General features: G+C 38.2%; 1 protein-coding gene across 1 annotated transcript in view; it reads right to left on the bottom strand.

The window, feature by feature from the left end:
• The window catches only part of LARGE1 (LARGE xylosyl- and glucuronyltransferase 1), a 566,453-nt gene that overhangs the window by 32,269 nt on the left and 520,458 nt on the right, over positions 1-13,726 (bottom strand). Inside the window, exon 11 of the mRNA XM_003771101.4 lies at positions 1,375-1,538. Coding sequence (XP_003771149.1) covers positions 1,375-1,538 — 164 coding nt within the window. The remainder of the gene's footprint in view (positions 1-1,374; positions 1,539-13,726) is intronic.

Genomic DNA, 13,726 nt, shown 5'->3' with positions numbered 1-13,726 from the left:
CTCAATTTCTCTGCCTTCTTGTTTGAGACAATAGGAACCCTGTTCTCCTGACTGGTTAGTAGCCCACTGCATCTAACTCACATGTCACCAGGTTTCATTTTACTCTCTCACCATCTTCTTACAGTAACCTTGGTTGCCTAGACAATGGATAACATTCCCTATAGCACTTAACACTTTCATCTTCAGAATCCCCATTCTAGACTCCCCATCTCTGATGGATGAGGGTCATGTACAATTCTAGACATCCAAGTTAGCTTACATCTTACTACATGCTACAGCTTACAGTCATTTTCTCACCATTTGCTTTCCTATCACACCCCTTTTGGTATTACTCTGCTTGCTACTTCTGAAACCATAATCAAATCAATACTGCATTTGTTACTCAAAAATGTGTATCAATCTAGTTCCCTATGGCTCCACTCACCATCTTCCTAATTTTCCAAACCCAAATACTCTTCCCTGGGTTACCATTCCACTATATATGTTGTCTCCTTTGACTTTACCTTCCCTACTAGAATAACTCCTAAAGAACGGGGATGGTCTCTGTTTTTGTATTCACATTCCCAATTACTTGGTACAGTGCTTGGCACAGATCATGCTATGATGCATTCAAGAAAATATACTTAAGTGCATTTTAAGTGCATGAAATGTGTACTTAATAATGTATATCTCCATCCATTTATACATTGATCCATTGATCCATCCATCCATTTATCCACCTATCCATTTATCCATCCATCCATCCACTTATCCACCCATCCATCCATCCATCCATTTATCAATCTATCCTTCCATTCACCCACCCATCCATCCATCCACTTATCCACCCATCCATCCATCCATTTATCAGTCTATCCTTCCATTCACCCACCCATTCATCCATCCATCCACTTATCCACCCATCCATGCATCCATCCATTTATCAATCTCTCCTTCCATTCACCCACCCACCCATCCATCCATCCACTTATCCACCCATCCATGCATCCATTTATCCATCTATCCTTCCATTCACCCATCCATCCATCCAGACCAGCTCTTTTTGCTCATGTTTGCATAGCATACATGCTCAAAGATCATTCTATGTTTCTTTTTTTTTTTTATGCAAAGATCAACATCATAAGACTTTGTGAGTATTTAAATTGGTTTCCAGGGTTATAGAGTTAGAGATAGAAGGAATATCTTTATTAGGAGCCATCTAGTCTCAATCTCTTAGTTTACACTAAATAACTTAGGCCCAAAGTTGTTCTGGTAAGAAGGGCCTTGGATGTCATTCAAACCTGTGGCCTTGTGATCTTTCTACTGTTTCACCATCTGGTTGAAGTTGAGGTGAGGGAGGGAAGCTCTGGGAAAGTGGGAAGGTTCTCTCCATACCTGTCCATGGAGAGCTGAGCCACAAGGGTGACGTCGGTGTTGTCTGAGGTGGGTTCATATTCGTAGTGCAGGAAGTAGAGGTGAGTGCGGTGGACTGTGAAGCGTTCTCGCCGAAACTCATAGCACAGATCGTCCTCATCCAGCTCGGAAAGCTGCTTCTGGAGCTGCAAAAAAGAAACATGGAGAATGAAGTTTGGGGGCGACTGAGAACACTCTGGGGCCTGTGAGGCTGATTGCCATCTGCCACAGTATTCCATAAGTTTCCATGCCTGCTTTTTAATGGCAAAAACAAAAGAAATTCTCTCCTTTATTGATGCTCTCCCTTTCTATGGGGAAAAAAAGGCAGCTAACAAGCAGAGATAGAAAGAGATGGACAAGTTTAAAGATCTTCCAATCCAAACCCCTCACTTTATCGGTTCATAGGCTTGAGGTTAAGGGGAGAGGGGTAAGACCCAGGGATCCAGGATTTTAATTTGAGCTTTCTCATTCAAAATCTAAAGCTTTTCCCACTTGTCTATTATGCTTATGTGGGAGATAATGAAGATAAAGAAAGCAGGGTAGAATTAGTTTTGCAGAACTATGCGGCTGATGTTGGAGTATATAATTACAAACTCCTACTTATTAAAAAAAGACATTTTACTTAATATAGACCCCAAATTACCCACTTTTATTTCCTTATTTTTTTCTCAAGAGGTCGAGATTGATCAAGGGAACATGGCATCATAAATCTCAAACTAGTAGGTTCCTGAAAGGTAATCTAGTCTAGCCTCCTAATTTTACAGATAAGTAGACTGAGGCATAGAGAAGGGAAATGACCTCTTCCAAGTCACAGGTACTTCAAATAGGAGAGTCAAGATTTGAAACCACATTCTCTGATGGATTCCATACAATCCAATTCATTCCACTTTCAATGTAATTAATTGAATTCAATTCATGAAGCACCTGCTGGGTATAAAGTATATGCTAGGTAGTGGATATATCAACAAAACCAAACCAAACCCTAAAATTTCTTATTTTTATATTCTCCTGAGAGGAGACAAAAGCATGTATGTGTACCTATATGTACACATATGTACACATGCATGTGTATGTATAAAAGTTATTTTTATTATTCATTTATTTGTTTATTTATTTGTAGATTTTGTGCTGAGGCAGTTGGGGCCAAGTGATTTGCCCAGGGTCACACAGCTAGGAAGTGTTAAGTGTCTGAGGGCAGATTTGAAGTCAGTTCCTCCTGACTTCAGGGCTGGTGCTCTATCCACATTATTTTTATTTTTTATAAATAAGAACATTAAAACCTGCCTGGGGATGGAAAGAGAAATCAAGAAGGGCCTCATGTTGGAGAAGGAATCTAAAGTGAGTCTTGCAGAATCTCAAGATTTTAAAAAAGTAAGTGGGGAAGGCATTCTATGCATGGGTATAACTTGGGCAAAGGAATGGCAGTAGGAAGTATGATGATAGGAAATAGAAAATGGGCTGATTTGACCAGAACATAGATTGGATGTATCTGTGGAGGAGAAGAAGTGGGTGGGAAGGGGAAGTGCTGTGAAATAAGCCTGGGAGAGTAGGTGGAAACATCTTACATTTCTCCTCAGTCTTCTATATAGCATACTTCCAATCTTTCTTCAGGACTCAGCTGAGATGCAATATCTACAGGACACTTTCCCTGAATTCTCAGGTTGAAAATGATTTCTGTCTCCTTGAATGCCTCCTAAGATCATGAAGATGGAAGGACTCAACACACTCCTTTTACAAATGAGAAAACTGCTAGCCACAGGAAATTACTTGACCATAGTCACACAGACAATAAATTGAAGACTCAGGATTTGAACCCAGATCCTCCAACTTGAAAATCAGGACACTTTCTATTGGGAAACATAATAAGATATAACATATAAACATATATATATGTGTGTCTGTGTGTATAAATATAATATAAAAATAATAACAACAGTAACAATGAAGAAAAAGATAAAGGAAAACAAGGAGAAAAATAAGGAAGAAGATGCTATGATAATGATTAATATTAATAATTAACAATAGTTAATATTTATATGGCATTTACTATATGCCAAAAACTGTGCCAAGAGCTTTACAATCATTACTTCATTTAATCTTCAAAGCAATGCTGGAAGTAGGTATAATTATTCTTATTTAACACAGGAAGAAACTGAGGCAAACAGCAATTAAGTGATTTATCCAGAGTCATGCTGTTAGTAAGTCTCTGAAAACAATTTTAAACTCAGGTCCTGACTAAAAACTAAGTCAATGAAACTGCTCTCCTTGTCAATGCAACAGGAAGACCGAACCTTTGTACAAACTAGTAACTTAACAGATATTTGTTGGAAAAAAACTAGAGTAAAAACAGAGCCCACACTAGTCATTTTCAAAATGCTTGTTGAATGGGAGAGGGAATGAATGAGTGAGGGAATGAATAAAACTGCCCTGCAAAGGGAACAAAGAAATGTATTAATGAATGGATAACTCTGTATCACTTATTGTTCTTACTAGTCTCTCTAATACATGAGCTCCCTGCAGCGCTTTAGCCCCAAATGGATTTTCTCTGCCTTTCTGCTCATTCTAATCTCCTCTGCATCTCAGAACCCAGCAGTCTCTCTCTCCAGTTGCCTGGTCTCATACTCTGAGTCACAAGGAATAATGCAGGTGTGTGAGCCCTAGTTCCTCTGACCTAACTTCCCATGTTCCCTCTGTACTCCTTGCTGCTAGTTCCTCAGTGAATAGACACCTCAGAGAAGGAGACCTACATTTTCAGACACAGATGATATATATGAATTTGTTTTGCATCATTATACTAATTTGTTACAAGACAAGGTGCTAATTTTTTTTCTTTCTTGGGAAGGAGGGATATTTGAGAATCGAGTAGGAGGTAGTGGAAGTGATACTTAAAAAAGGAATTAAAAAGGATGTCAATGAATCACTAAAAATAATAAATAGAAGGGAGTTCAAAAAGGTACACAGAGAAGCAGAGCAATGTTGGAACTTCATGTTAAATTTGAATTATTTAAACACACACACATTCCAAATTTATATTGTGCCGAAATTTCATTACATATTGTTTATGTGTGTGTGTATAATTATTTCCTATTTACTGTATAATTATTTACTATTTACTTTGGCAAAGCACTTGGGAGTCAGTTTCCTCATCTGTGAAAACAAAAGCATTGATCCAGCATACCTCTAAAAGTCCTTTCAGCTCTCAATTTTTGATCCTATCGATCCTCATTGTTGGTGAAGTAATTAACTGGGAGACCTGGTTTCCCAATTTGCCTTTGAATATGATCCATTAGATAATCTTGGGCAAATGACCTTACTTTTCAAAAATTCAGTTTCTTCATCTGTCATTCAGCCAATAAGTATTTGTTAAGCTCCTACTATGTGCCAGATACGGTGCTAAGCTCTATAAAATTAGGAGAATCATCCTCAAAGAAACTGTGTCATTAGATCTTTAAAAGATAAAAAGAACCATTACATTGAATTCCCAATCCCTATATTTTTGTCCGCCTGCATTTTTGATTTCCTTCACAGGCTAATTGTACAATAGTTCAGAGTCTGATTCTTTTTGTACAGTAAAATGATGGTTTGGACATGTATACTTATTTTGTATTTAAATTATACTATACTATAGTTAACATGTATTGGTCATCCTGCCATATAGGGGAGAGGGTGGGGGGAAGGAGGGGAAAAATTGGAACAAAAGGTTTGGCAATTGTCAGTGCTGTAAAATTACCCATGCATATAACTTATAAATAAAAATCTATTAAAAATAAAAAAAATAAAAGATAAAAAGAATATTGGTGAGCAAAGTGAAATCTTAGAATACATAGTTAGTCAATAACAAAGGTGGGATTTAAACTCAGGGCCTCTAACAGATGTTAGTTTTGGAGCTGAACAAACAAAGCTGACACTTACAATCAGGATTTTTTTGTGTGTGCCTGTGACAGCTGTAAAATTACAGTAACAAGAAAATGGTTTGAACTTGTTTCTTCACACATCATAATTAAATAAATAAAACCAAACAGTGCAGACTGAAAAATCAAGTCAGGTAGTAACCGGAAATATTGAACTCTGAGCTTCTTTATCATGAACTTATTACCTTGATTTTAGAGGTGAAGAAACAGAAATTTAGTGAAAAGCAGTGACTTGTCTAATATCACACAAGTATTAAATGGCAGCAAAAGGCAGCAGTGTATAGGTGTGTATGTATATATATACATAAATAGATATATTATATACACACAATAAAGAAAGAAAAGAGAAAAAAGGAAAAAGAAAAGAAAGAAAACAATTAACTAGCCAATGGCTGTGGAATCAGTGAACCCCACCTCTGATATTGACCACCTGGGTCTTCTCAAACACATCTTTTAGCTTTTCTGGATCTCATTTTTTTATCTATAAAACAAGCGTGCTTAAATAGATGAGCTCACTTCCTTGAAGTTGTTTCCTCTGAGGTTACTTCCATCTCCACTTCTGTGATCCAAAGATCCTGAGAAACTAGAGGAAAGGCTGCAAAGATGGATTCTGTGCAACTTTCTCACATTCTGGTCAAAAGGAAAGTGACAGACTGAATGGTTCATCTCACCAGTTCCTGCCGATTCCCTTCCTGGGAAAATGGCGTAATTCAAGGATCTCTTTGGGTGCCAAGAGAGAAGAAGCAGTAGGGGATGTTTGTTTCCAAGGTCTGAGGCTGGCTCCTTGGCATAGATGGGAGCCTGGGCTTGGACCTCCAAGTCTCCCCAAGGAAATCAAAATGGGTTGCCTGGGAACCATAATCTCCTCTCCCAAGAGGAAATAGTCAATTTAGATTATCTTCCTTCCTTCGCCTGCACATCTCCCCCCTCCACCTCCCTCATGCAAAAGAGCAGAAGCAATTATGTACCATGTTACAGATTAAGCATCTGCAAGATTCCTTGCAAAAGAACAAGCTCTTTCTGTTGTGTTGGGAGCATTCTGGCACAGAGTTTTTTCATAGGAAAAGGATGAGAAAAAATATTCATACGTTTGTATGTGAGCATGAAGGCGCAATGGAGACCTACTTGAGGAAGGGAGTATTTCTGAGCTTGGATAAGGATGGGGGTCCAACTACTAGAAGCCTGGATCAATGCCCATTTTAGATATCACTTTCATCAGGAAGTCTCTCAGACAGAAGGGAACTCCCCTTCCTTGTATGTCTCATACTCTTCTATCATCTTCACTGAATTCATCATGTTCTAAGTTGTATCGTACTTCTGCGTGCGTGTCCAGCTTCTCCTCCTGCCCTGTAGCTTCTTCAGGCAAGAGGCTTTGTCATTCCCTCCCACCTTCTTTGTCATTACTACTGTGACAGCATCCTGGACGTCTGAGGTAGCCTCTCTGCCTCCCATCTCCCCTCTCTAATTCGCTTTCCAATATGGCAGCTAAATTAATCTTCCTGACACTCATGTCAATCAACCCATCCATAATTATTTACTTGGTGTCTACCATATTCCAAATATTGAGCTAGGGGCTGGGGTTATAAAGACAAGAACAAAACAACTCAGGCCCTCAAGGAGGAAGGGAAACATCAATCAATCATCAAGCATTTATCATTCCATCAATCCCAGAAAGGAAAAAAATCTTCATTTGGGTTTTCACCTTGATTGATAAGGCAAAACTCAGGACAAAGAGAATTAAAAAGATTTTATTATAAGTACATCAAGGAAGCAACAGATTGATGGGCTGATCACTGAAGATTAACAATGACTTTAAGGTAGGGCCAGCTTTATAGATAAGTTAAAGGCAATGCAGATAGGACCATCTCAGCAGAAGACACTGAGCTTTTATATCTCAATTCTTCCCCAAGGTAGCAATTTGCAGGTATGTGTATGTGACAAAGAGCAGATAATACTCAAATTGCAGATTTAGTGTCTCCTTCCCCACAAGCCCCTTCCCCAACAATGATTAATAATCAGGACTGGGAACAGTGGAATACCGAATCAACATCACTTTCAACACAATCAATAAACATTTAAGCACCTACTAAGTGCCAGGTACCAATTATTAAAAACCAGGGGAAAGACAAGTACAAAAATGAAACTATCCTTATTATAAGAGAAAGGGGAAAGGGAAAAGAAAAGTAAAAAGCATTCATAAAGCATGTACTATGTGCCAAGCACTGTGCTAAGCACTTTTTTTTAAAGTACTACCTCAAGTGCTTACATTCTAAAGTTTAATTCTCTCCTTCCTCTGCTCAAGAATGTTTGATAGCTCCCAATTGCTCCTCAAACAAAATGCCTTAAGCCGACATTTAAAAACTTTTACCTGGAACAAAACAATATACACAATGACTATCAAAAATGTAAAAATTTTAATAAAAATATTTAAAAAAGAAAGTGAAAATAAAGGAAACTGAATATTGTATAATTGTTAGGAATGAGATTGGCTCCAAAGAAGCAATGAGGAAATAGATCTCCTAAGAGGGGGCGACTATGAATGTAGAACTCTGCAAAGAGACAAACATATACAGTTAATGTATCAGTCAGTTGCAATGAACTGAATTTAAAAATAAAATTTCTTTAAAAATTCTCATTAAATTGTTACTGGCACAGAACACTTACATTTTCAGACGCAGATGATGTGGAGATTTGTTTTGTATGATTATACTAATTTATTACAAAGCAAGCCTTATTTCTTGGAAAAAGAATTAAACAATTTTGTGGTTATTTCATTATTTATTTGTGTCCAACTCTGTGACTCTATTTGGAGTTTTCTTGGTAAACATACTCGAATAGGTTGCCATTTTCTTCTCTAGCTCATTTTTACAAAGAAAGAAACTGAGGTAAACAGGGTGAAGTGACTTGCCCAGAATCACACAGCTAGGAAGTGTCTGAGGTTAGATTTGAACTAAGATGAGAATTCCTGACTCCAGAACATTGAAGCATTATGGCACCCCTAGCTGCCCTTGTATTAAATAACAGAAATACAATTTTTAAAAAAACCTCTCTGGTTTGCATCTTTTCTAGACTGATTTTATATCATTCTCCATCATGTACCCTGCTTTTAAGCCACACTGGACTATTTACTATTCTTTAAACTGACTTACTTCTGCACCTTTGCCAGGTTCTCTGTCTTGTCTAGAATGCTCTTGTCCCTCATCTCTTAGAAACCTTAGTTTCCCTTACAATTCAGCTCCGCCTCTATCTATTTCCCCTCCTTGCTAGCGATCCCTCCTTCTTTAACTTATCTTGCTTTTCCCTTGTTATTCATCTAAATGCTGCATCCTATCCCAGGAACATAAGCTCTTTGAGAGCAAAGATCTTTTATTTATTTATTTTTTTGTTTGTTTGTTTTGTTTTGTTTTTTATTTTGTACTTGTTCTGTGCCCATGGCTGACATTTGTTTAGTTATTGAATAGTAGAACCTCAGATTTAGGATTGTAAGGGTCCTTAGAACTTAGCTTATCTAACCAATGTGCTCTTACAGATGAGGAAATTGAGGGCCAGAACTGCCTTATTCAATGTCACACAAGATGAAAGATTTTCTCAACTACATTATCTCCCCTTTGAAACCCAGTCCCCCAGAATAGTGGTTTAGGTACCTTAATGACCATAGAATGAAAGCCTGAATGAAGAAAACAAAAGATAAGAGAATATTCAGTGAAACGAGATTGGGAATACAAGGAGAGTTTTCTCTGAACAAGATTCCATCTGAAAGAGATTTTCAAACAACTGAGAAGAGAGTAAGATATCTAGCCCCAATTCCACTGGCCCATGGGATCATAAATTGAGAGCAGGAGGAGATTTCAGGGGCCAACTAGACTAAGTACTTCATTTTACAGTGGAAAAAACTGCATCCAAGAGGGGTTAATTGGCTTACCTGGGTCACACAAGTAGGAAGCAGCAGAGTTGAGACTCAACAATTAATTCCTGGGATTCTAAATTCTGCTCATTGTGTGAATGTGTCGAATGGCTGCTCATTAGAGAGGCAAGAGGCAAATTCAGCTTGAATTAAGGAAGACTTGGCTTTGATTTCTAACTCTATATAGTATAGAGTTGATTTCTAACTCTATACTAGGTAAATAACAATCTCACTCTCAGTTTTCTCTTCTTTAAAATGTGGATGATAATGGTAACTTACTTTATAGGGTTATTTATAGAAATGCTGATTTAGAGATATAAGGGACTTAGAGGGCATCTGGTCCAACCCTCTCGTTTTACAGAGGGGGAAACTGAGGCAAGGGGGGATTAAGTGATTTGCTCAAGCTTACTGAGCAAAGTAATTGGAGCAGGTATTAATATGTATCCGGGTCCCTCACCAAAAACCCAATTCACTTTTGTGAGAATCAGATAACTTAACCTTTCTGGTTCTTGATATCTACATTTGTGAAATGAAGGTGATGAAATAACCTCAAAAGTCTCTTTCTGCTCTAGAACTCTAATTCGAAGGAATGTACATAGAACATTTTGGAAGCCTCAAAGTCCGTTAGAATGTGAAATATGCTTATTTATTATAGCTTACCCCTTCCCCTATTATCCCCCAATGTTCTCCAGTTCCATGGGTAGGGTGAAAACTGTGTCTTTATCTTGGCAAGCAGACATCTGAAGATGTCTCTCCTGGACTCTTTGGACATTGTGATCTCCAGAATCCTGGCTCTTCAAAGCTCTGTCCTTTTTTCCTCGGGTCCTAGCAATTTCTCTAAGAAGACACGGGACCTGAGGTGAGTGCTTCCATTAATGGTTTCTGAACGCTACATGACTCAGGGACAGCCGTGAGCAGAGGGCACATGATGAGCAAGTGACAAAAACAAAAGACAGATTTCTCCTGAGATCAAATGCATTTGCTAAATTACTTCTTTGGGCAGCCAGCTGTGGCCCAAGGAGATTTCAACTCAGGGGGAAATGGCCTTCTAAGCAGTTTGTTTTTATTCCCTCTTCATCTGAAAAAGCTTGGCCTAGATTTACCTTGGGCTTTGTGATAGGCAGAACATTGGGTGATTCTTAACACCAGAAGGCTGATTTTCTCATCTTTATCAGGTACTTTAGCCCTCTAGACGGGCAGTCAGGACATTCTGGGTTCAAGTCTGGTCTCATCTGTATGACCCTGGACAAATTATTCAATTTATAAAACGAGCAGGTTAACACTGACGATTTCTCAGATCCTTCCAAATTTAAATCTATAAAGGTCAAAGGCTCAGTTCAGAAGCCCCCTGCTTCATTAAATCCTTCCTGATTTCTTTCAGCCAGAGGTTTCTGCTTCTTCATCTGACTTCATGGCATCGTATACTCCTTCTGAACTCATCACACTAATCTGTATTGTTGTTTGGTCATTTTTCAGTTGTGGCCGATTCTTTGTGACCTCATTTTTTTGTTTTCTTGGCAAAGATGTTAGGGTGGTTTGCTATTTCCTTCTCCACCTCATTTTCCAGAGGAAGAAACTGAGGCAAAGTTGGCTAAATGACTAGTCACACAACTTGGAAGTATAGGAGACTAGATTTGAATTCAGGCAAAGAAACCATTCTGGTTTCCGAGTTAGCACTCGATCAACTGCACCACTTTGTATTAGCATCATCTATTTAGAGCTAGAAACAGCCTTTGAGGTCACCTTGTCCTATCTCCTTTTTTAAAAGAAGAAAAAACAGAGACTCTAAGGTCAAGTGAGTTCCCAAATTAATTCATTAAATCAATCCAAAAGGCATTCATTCATCACTTAGCATGTACCAAACACTGTTAAGAGGGAGAATTCAGAGAAAGATAAAAATGGTTCCTCTTATGAAAAGACTCCCATTGAAACTGCACAGTCAACAGATAAAGGGCACAAAGCTAGTTAGAGCTAGTGAGTGTGTCCCCAATGATTCACTCTTGTCCGTTTCTGCTGTCATTCTGCAGTTCATTGCAGGGATTACCCGGTGATCCTTTCTTAGTGTCAGTCTTTCTGGAGAATTTGGGGATGAGAGAAAACTCAAGTGCCCAAGTGTCATTAAACTTCAAAACCTTTTAGAGTCTACAAAACACTTACAAGTTCCATGACAACATTTTGTTTTGGATTTCATTTAATGTTCAGCCATCTCTGAGAACTCTGGATAATTTGTTCCCTGACTAAATGAAGACCATTCACCATCCGTCAGTCAATCAAAAAACATTTACTAAGAACCTATTATTTTCTTGGAATTATGTTAATTGTTAGGAATACAAATAAAGAACAAAAACACCTCCTGCCTTCCAGGAGCTTTACATTTTTAGCAGGGAGACAACATGTAAATAACCAAGTACCTACAAGCATTCAATTAATCAATGGGCAAATATCTGGAGAAGGAAATGGCAAACCATTCCAGAATCTTTCCCAAGAAAACCCCAAATGGGGTCATGAAGAATCAGATACAACTAGACAAGAAAAATCTAATCGACAAAACAACAAACATTTGCTATGTTCCAGACACTGTATAAGTATGGGAAATAAAGATATACTCAACACTGTTCTGTTTTTCTCGAAAGTAGAGTAAAAAAAGAACTCACTTTTTGTTGATCTTTCTATCTCCCTCTCCTAAAATTTACTCCTGATGGCTCTTTTTGCTGTGGAAATGACCCTGGTTTTGAGAAGGACTGTCAACAGAGAATAATGTCCAAAGAAGCAGTATGACAGTTTGGGGGAAGTGTTGGGTTCGAATACTGCTGCAGATACTTGTAAGTTAATGTGACTGTGGACAAGTCATTTTAATGAAGAAGGTTGAACTTGACTTTCAAAGTATTTTCTATCACTTTATGAGCCTTTTATCATCATCCCATCAAGCTAAAAAAGCCCAGAGTACAGGTCTAGTGACATCTTATTCCCTGGATTCTGACATTACATTTCTCACCAATGTGATCTTTATCCCTCATACCTGGAATGTACACTGTCTTTACTGCCATCCCCTAGAACCCCCAAGTTCTCTCAAAGCTCAGCCCAGATGGAACCTCTTACAGGAGATCTTTGCTTGCACCCTATCAGTGAAGTATAAGAAAGAACAATATACAGCACATCTTAAGGATTTAATCTTTTCTGATTGAAGGATTGAATTGATTGACGGAATTAATATTAATTGATTAAAAGAATATTAAGTTCATGAATGAATGAGTGGATGGATAAATGAATGGTGTGTGTGTGTGTGTGTGTGTGTGTGTGTGTTTCTCACAATCTGGAGGGATTTGAAGTATTAAATGAATGAGAGAAGCACTAGCCAACAAAGGTCTCCCTTAAATATGTTTAACATGATTGTATGTATACAATCAGATTGTTTGTTCTCTTGGGATGGGGAGAAAGGGCAGAAAATTTAGGACTCAAAATTCTCCAAAAATAAATATTGAAAACTGTCTTTACAGGTATTTGGGAAAAGTAAAATATTAAGTGGAAAAAAAGAAAGATGGGTCTCCCTTTTCTCTATTAATTTCAATGTTTTTCTAGCTTTCCATTTCTGAAATCAAGGAAATCTGGGACTTTGCATAATTAAGCCATTCAGTGCTTCTGAACCTGGGCATGCCGTGGGCTACATTCCTCCTCTTTTTTGCCCTGTGGCATCTAGACTTAGAATGTTGGTGGGTGTCATGCCGGTGCCATCCATTTCTAGGGGATTTCACTTTTGGAGAAAACACTTTCTCCTTCCAATGGGATTTTCCATCCATGACCCCTTATATTTAATATTCTTTTTTGATCAGTCTTCCCTTCCTCCATCTGCAGAGAAAGGAGGCTTTGCATAGTAGGCTGTGCTGTTGGGTGGCGGGGTATGTATGTTGAATTAAATGGATCAATTCAAGAATTCAATAAATATTTATTGAAGGACTTCTTTGAACTGCATGGTGGCTAATGGAGAACTTATCTCAGAGGCAGCAAAACTGGTCTGTCCTCTCATCCTGATTCTCTCTAACTGGAGCTAGTTGTTTGACTTTGGGCTCAGTGACAGGGCCCCTAGCATTGCTCAAAGGTGATAAGTTATGGAACAGTGTACCCCTACAGTCCTCCCTCAGTGGGAGCTCTCTATACCAAGGGAATCACAAATCCCATGAAAAAAGTAATTAATGTATGTTTGGAGATTCTGGACATACAATGACAAGAAAAGCAGACCAGTTCTTGTCTTCAGATGGCTTACATTTTCCTGAAATGAAAATAATAGGAATAAAATTATACAGACAAGACCTGGAGTAGGATATCTTTCTCAACTAATATAGGTATAGGAAAATAAAGCCTGTAATACTTTTCACACAGAAGCTAGGTGACCTCTTATTACAGGGAGGTATGGATTAGTCCAGATAATGCTATGCTCCCTCCCAACTCTAAAACTATAATATTCTGTGACTTCTTTCCTTTCTTTCTATTCATCCTTTCTTCCATCTTCTAACCTTTCCTT

Source organism: Sarcophilus harrisii, chromosome 5 (genome assembly GCF_902635505.1).
Source record: "Sarcophilus harrisii chromosome 5, mSarHar1.11, whole genome shotgun sequence".
NCBI lineage: Eukaryota > Metazoa > Chordata > Mammalia > Dasyuromorphia > Dasyuridae > Sarcophilus > Sarcophilus harrisii.
Note: the sequence above shows the minus strand (reverse complement) of the source record. Positions and strands in the feature narration are given on the sequence as shown.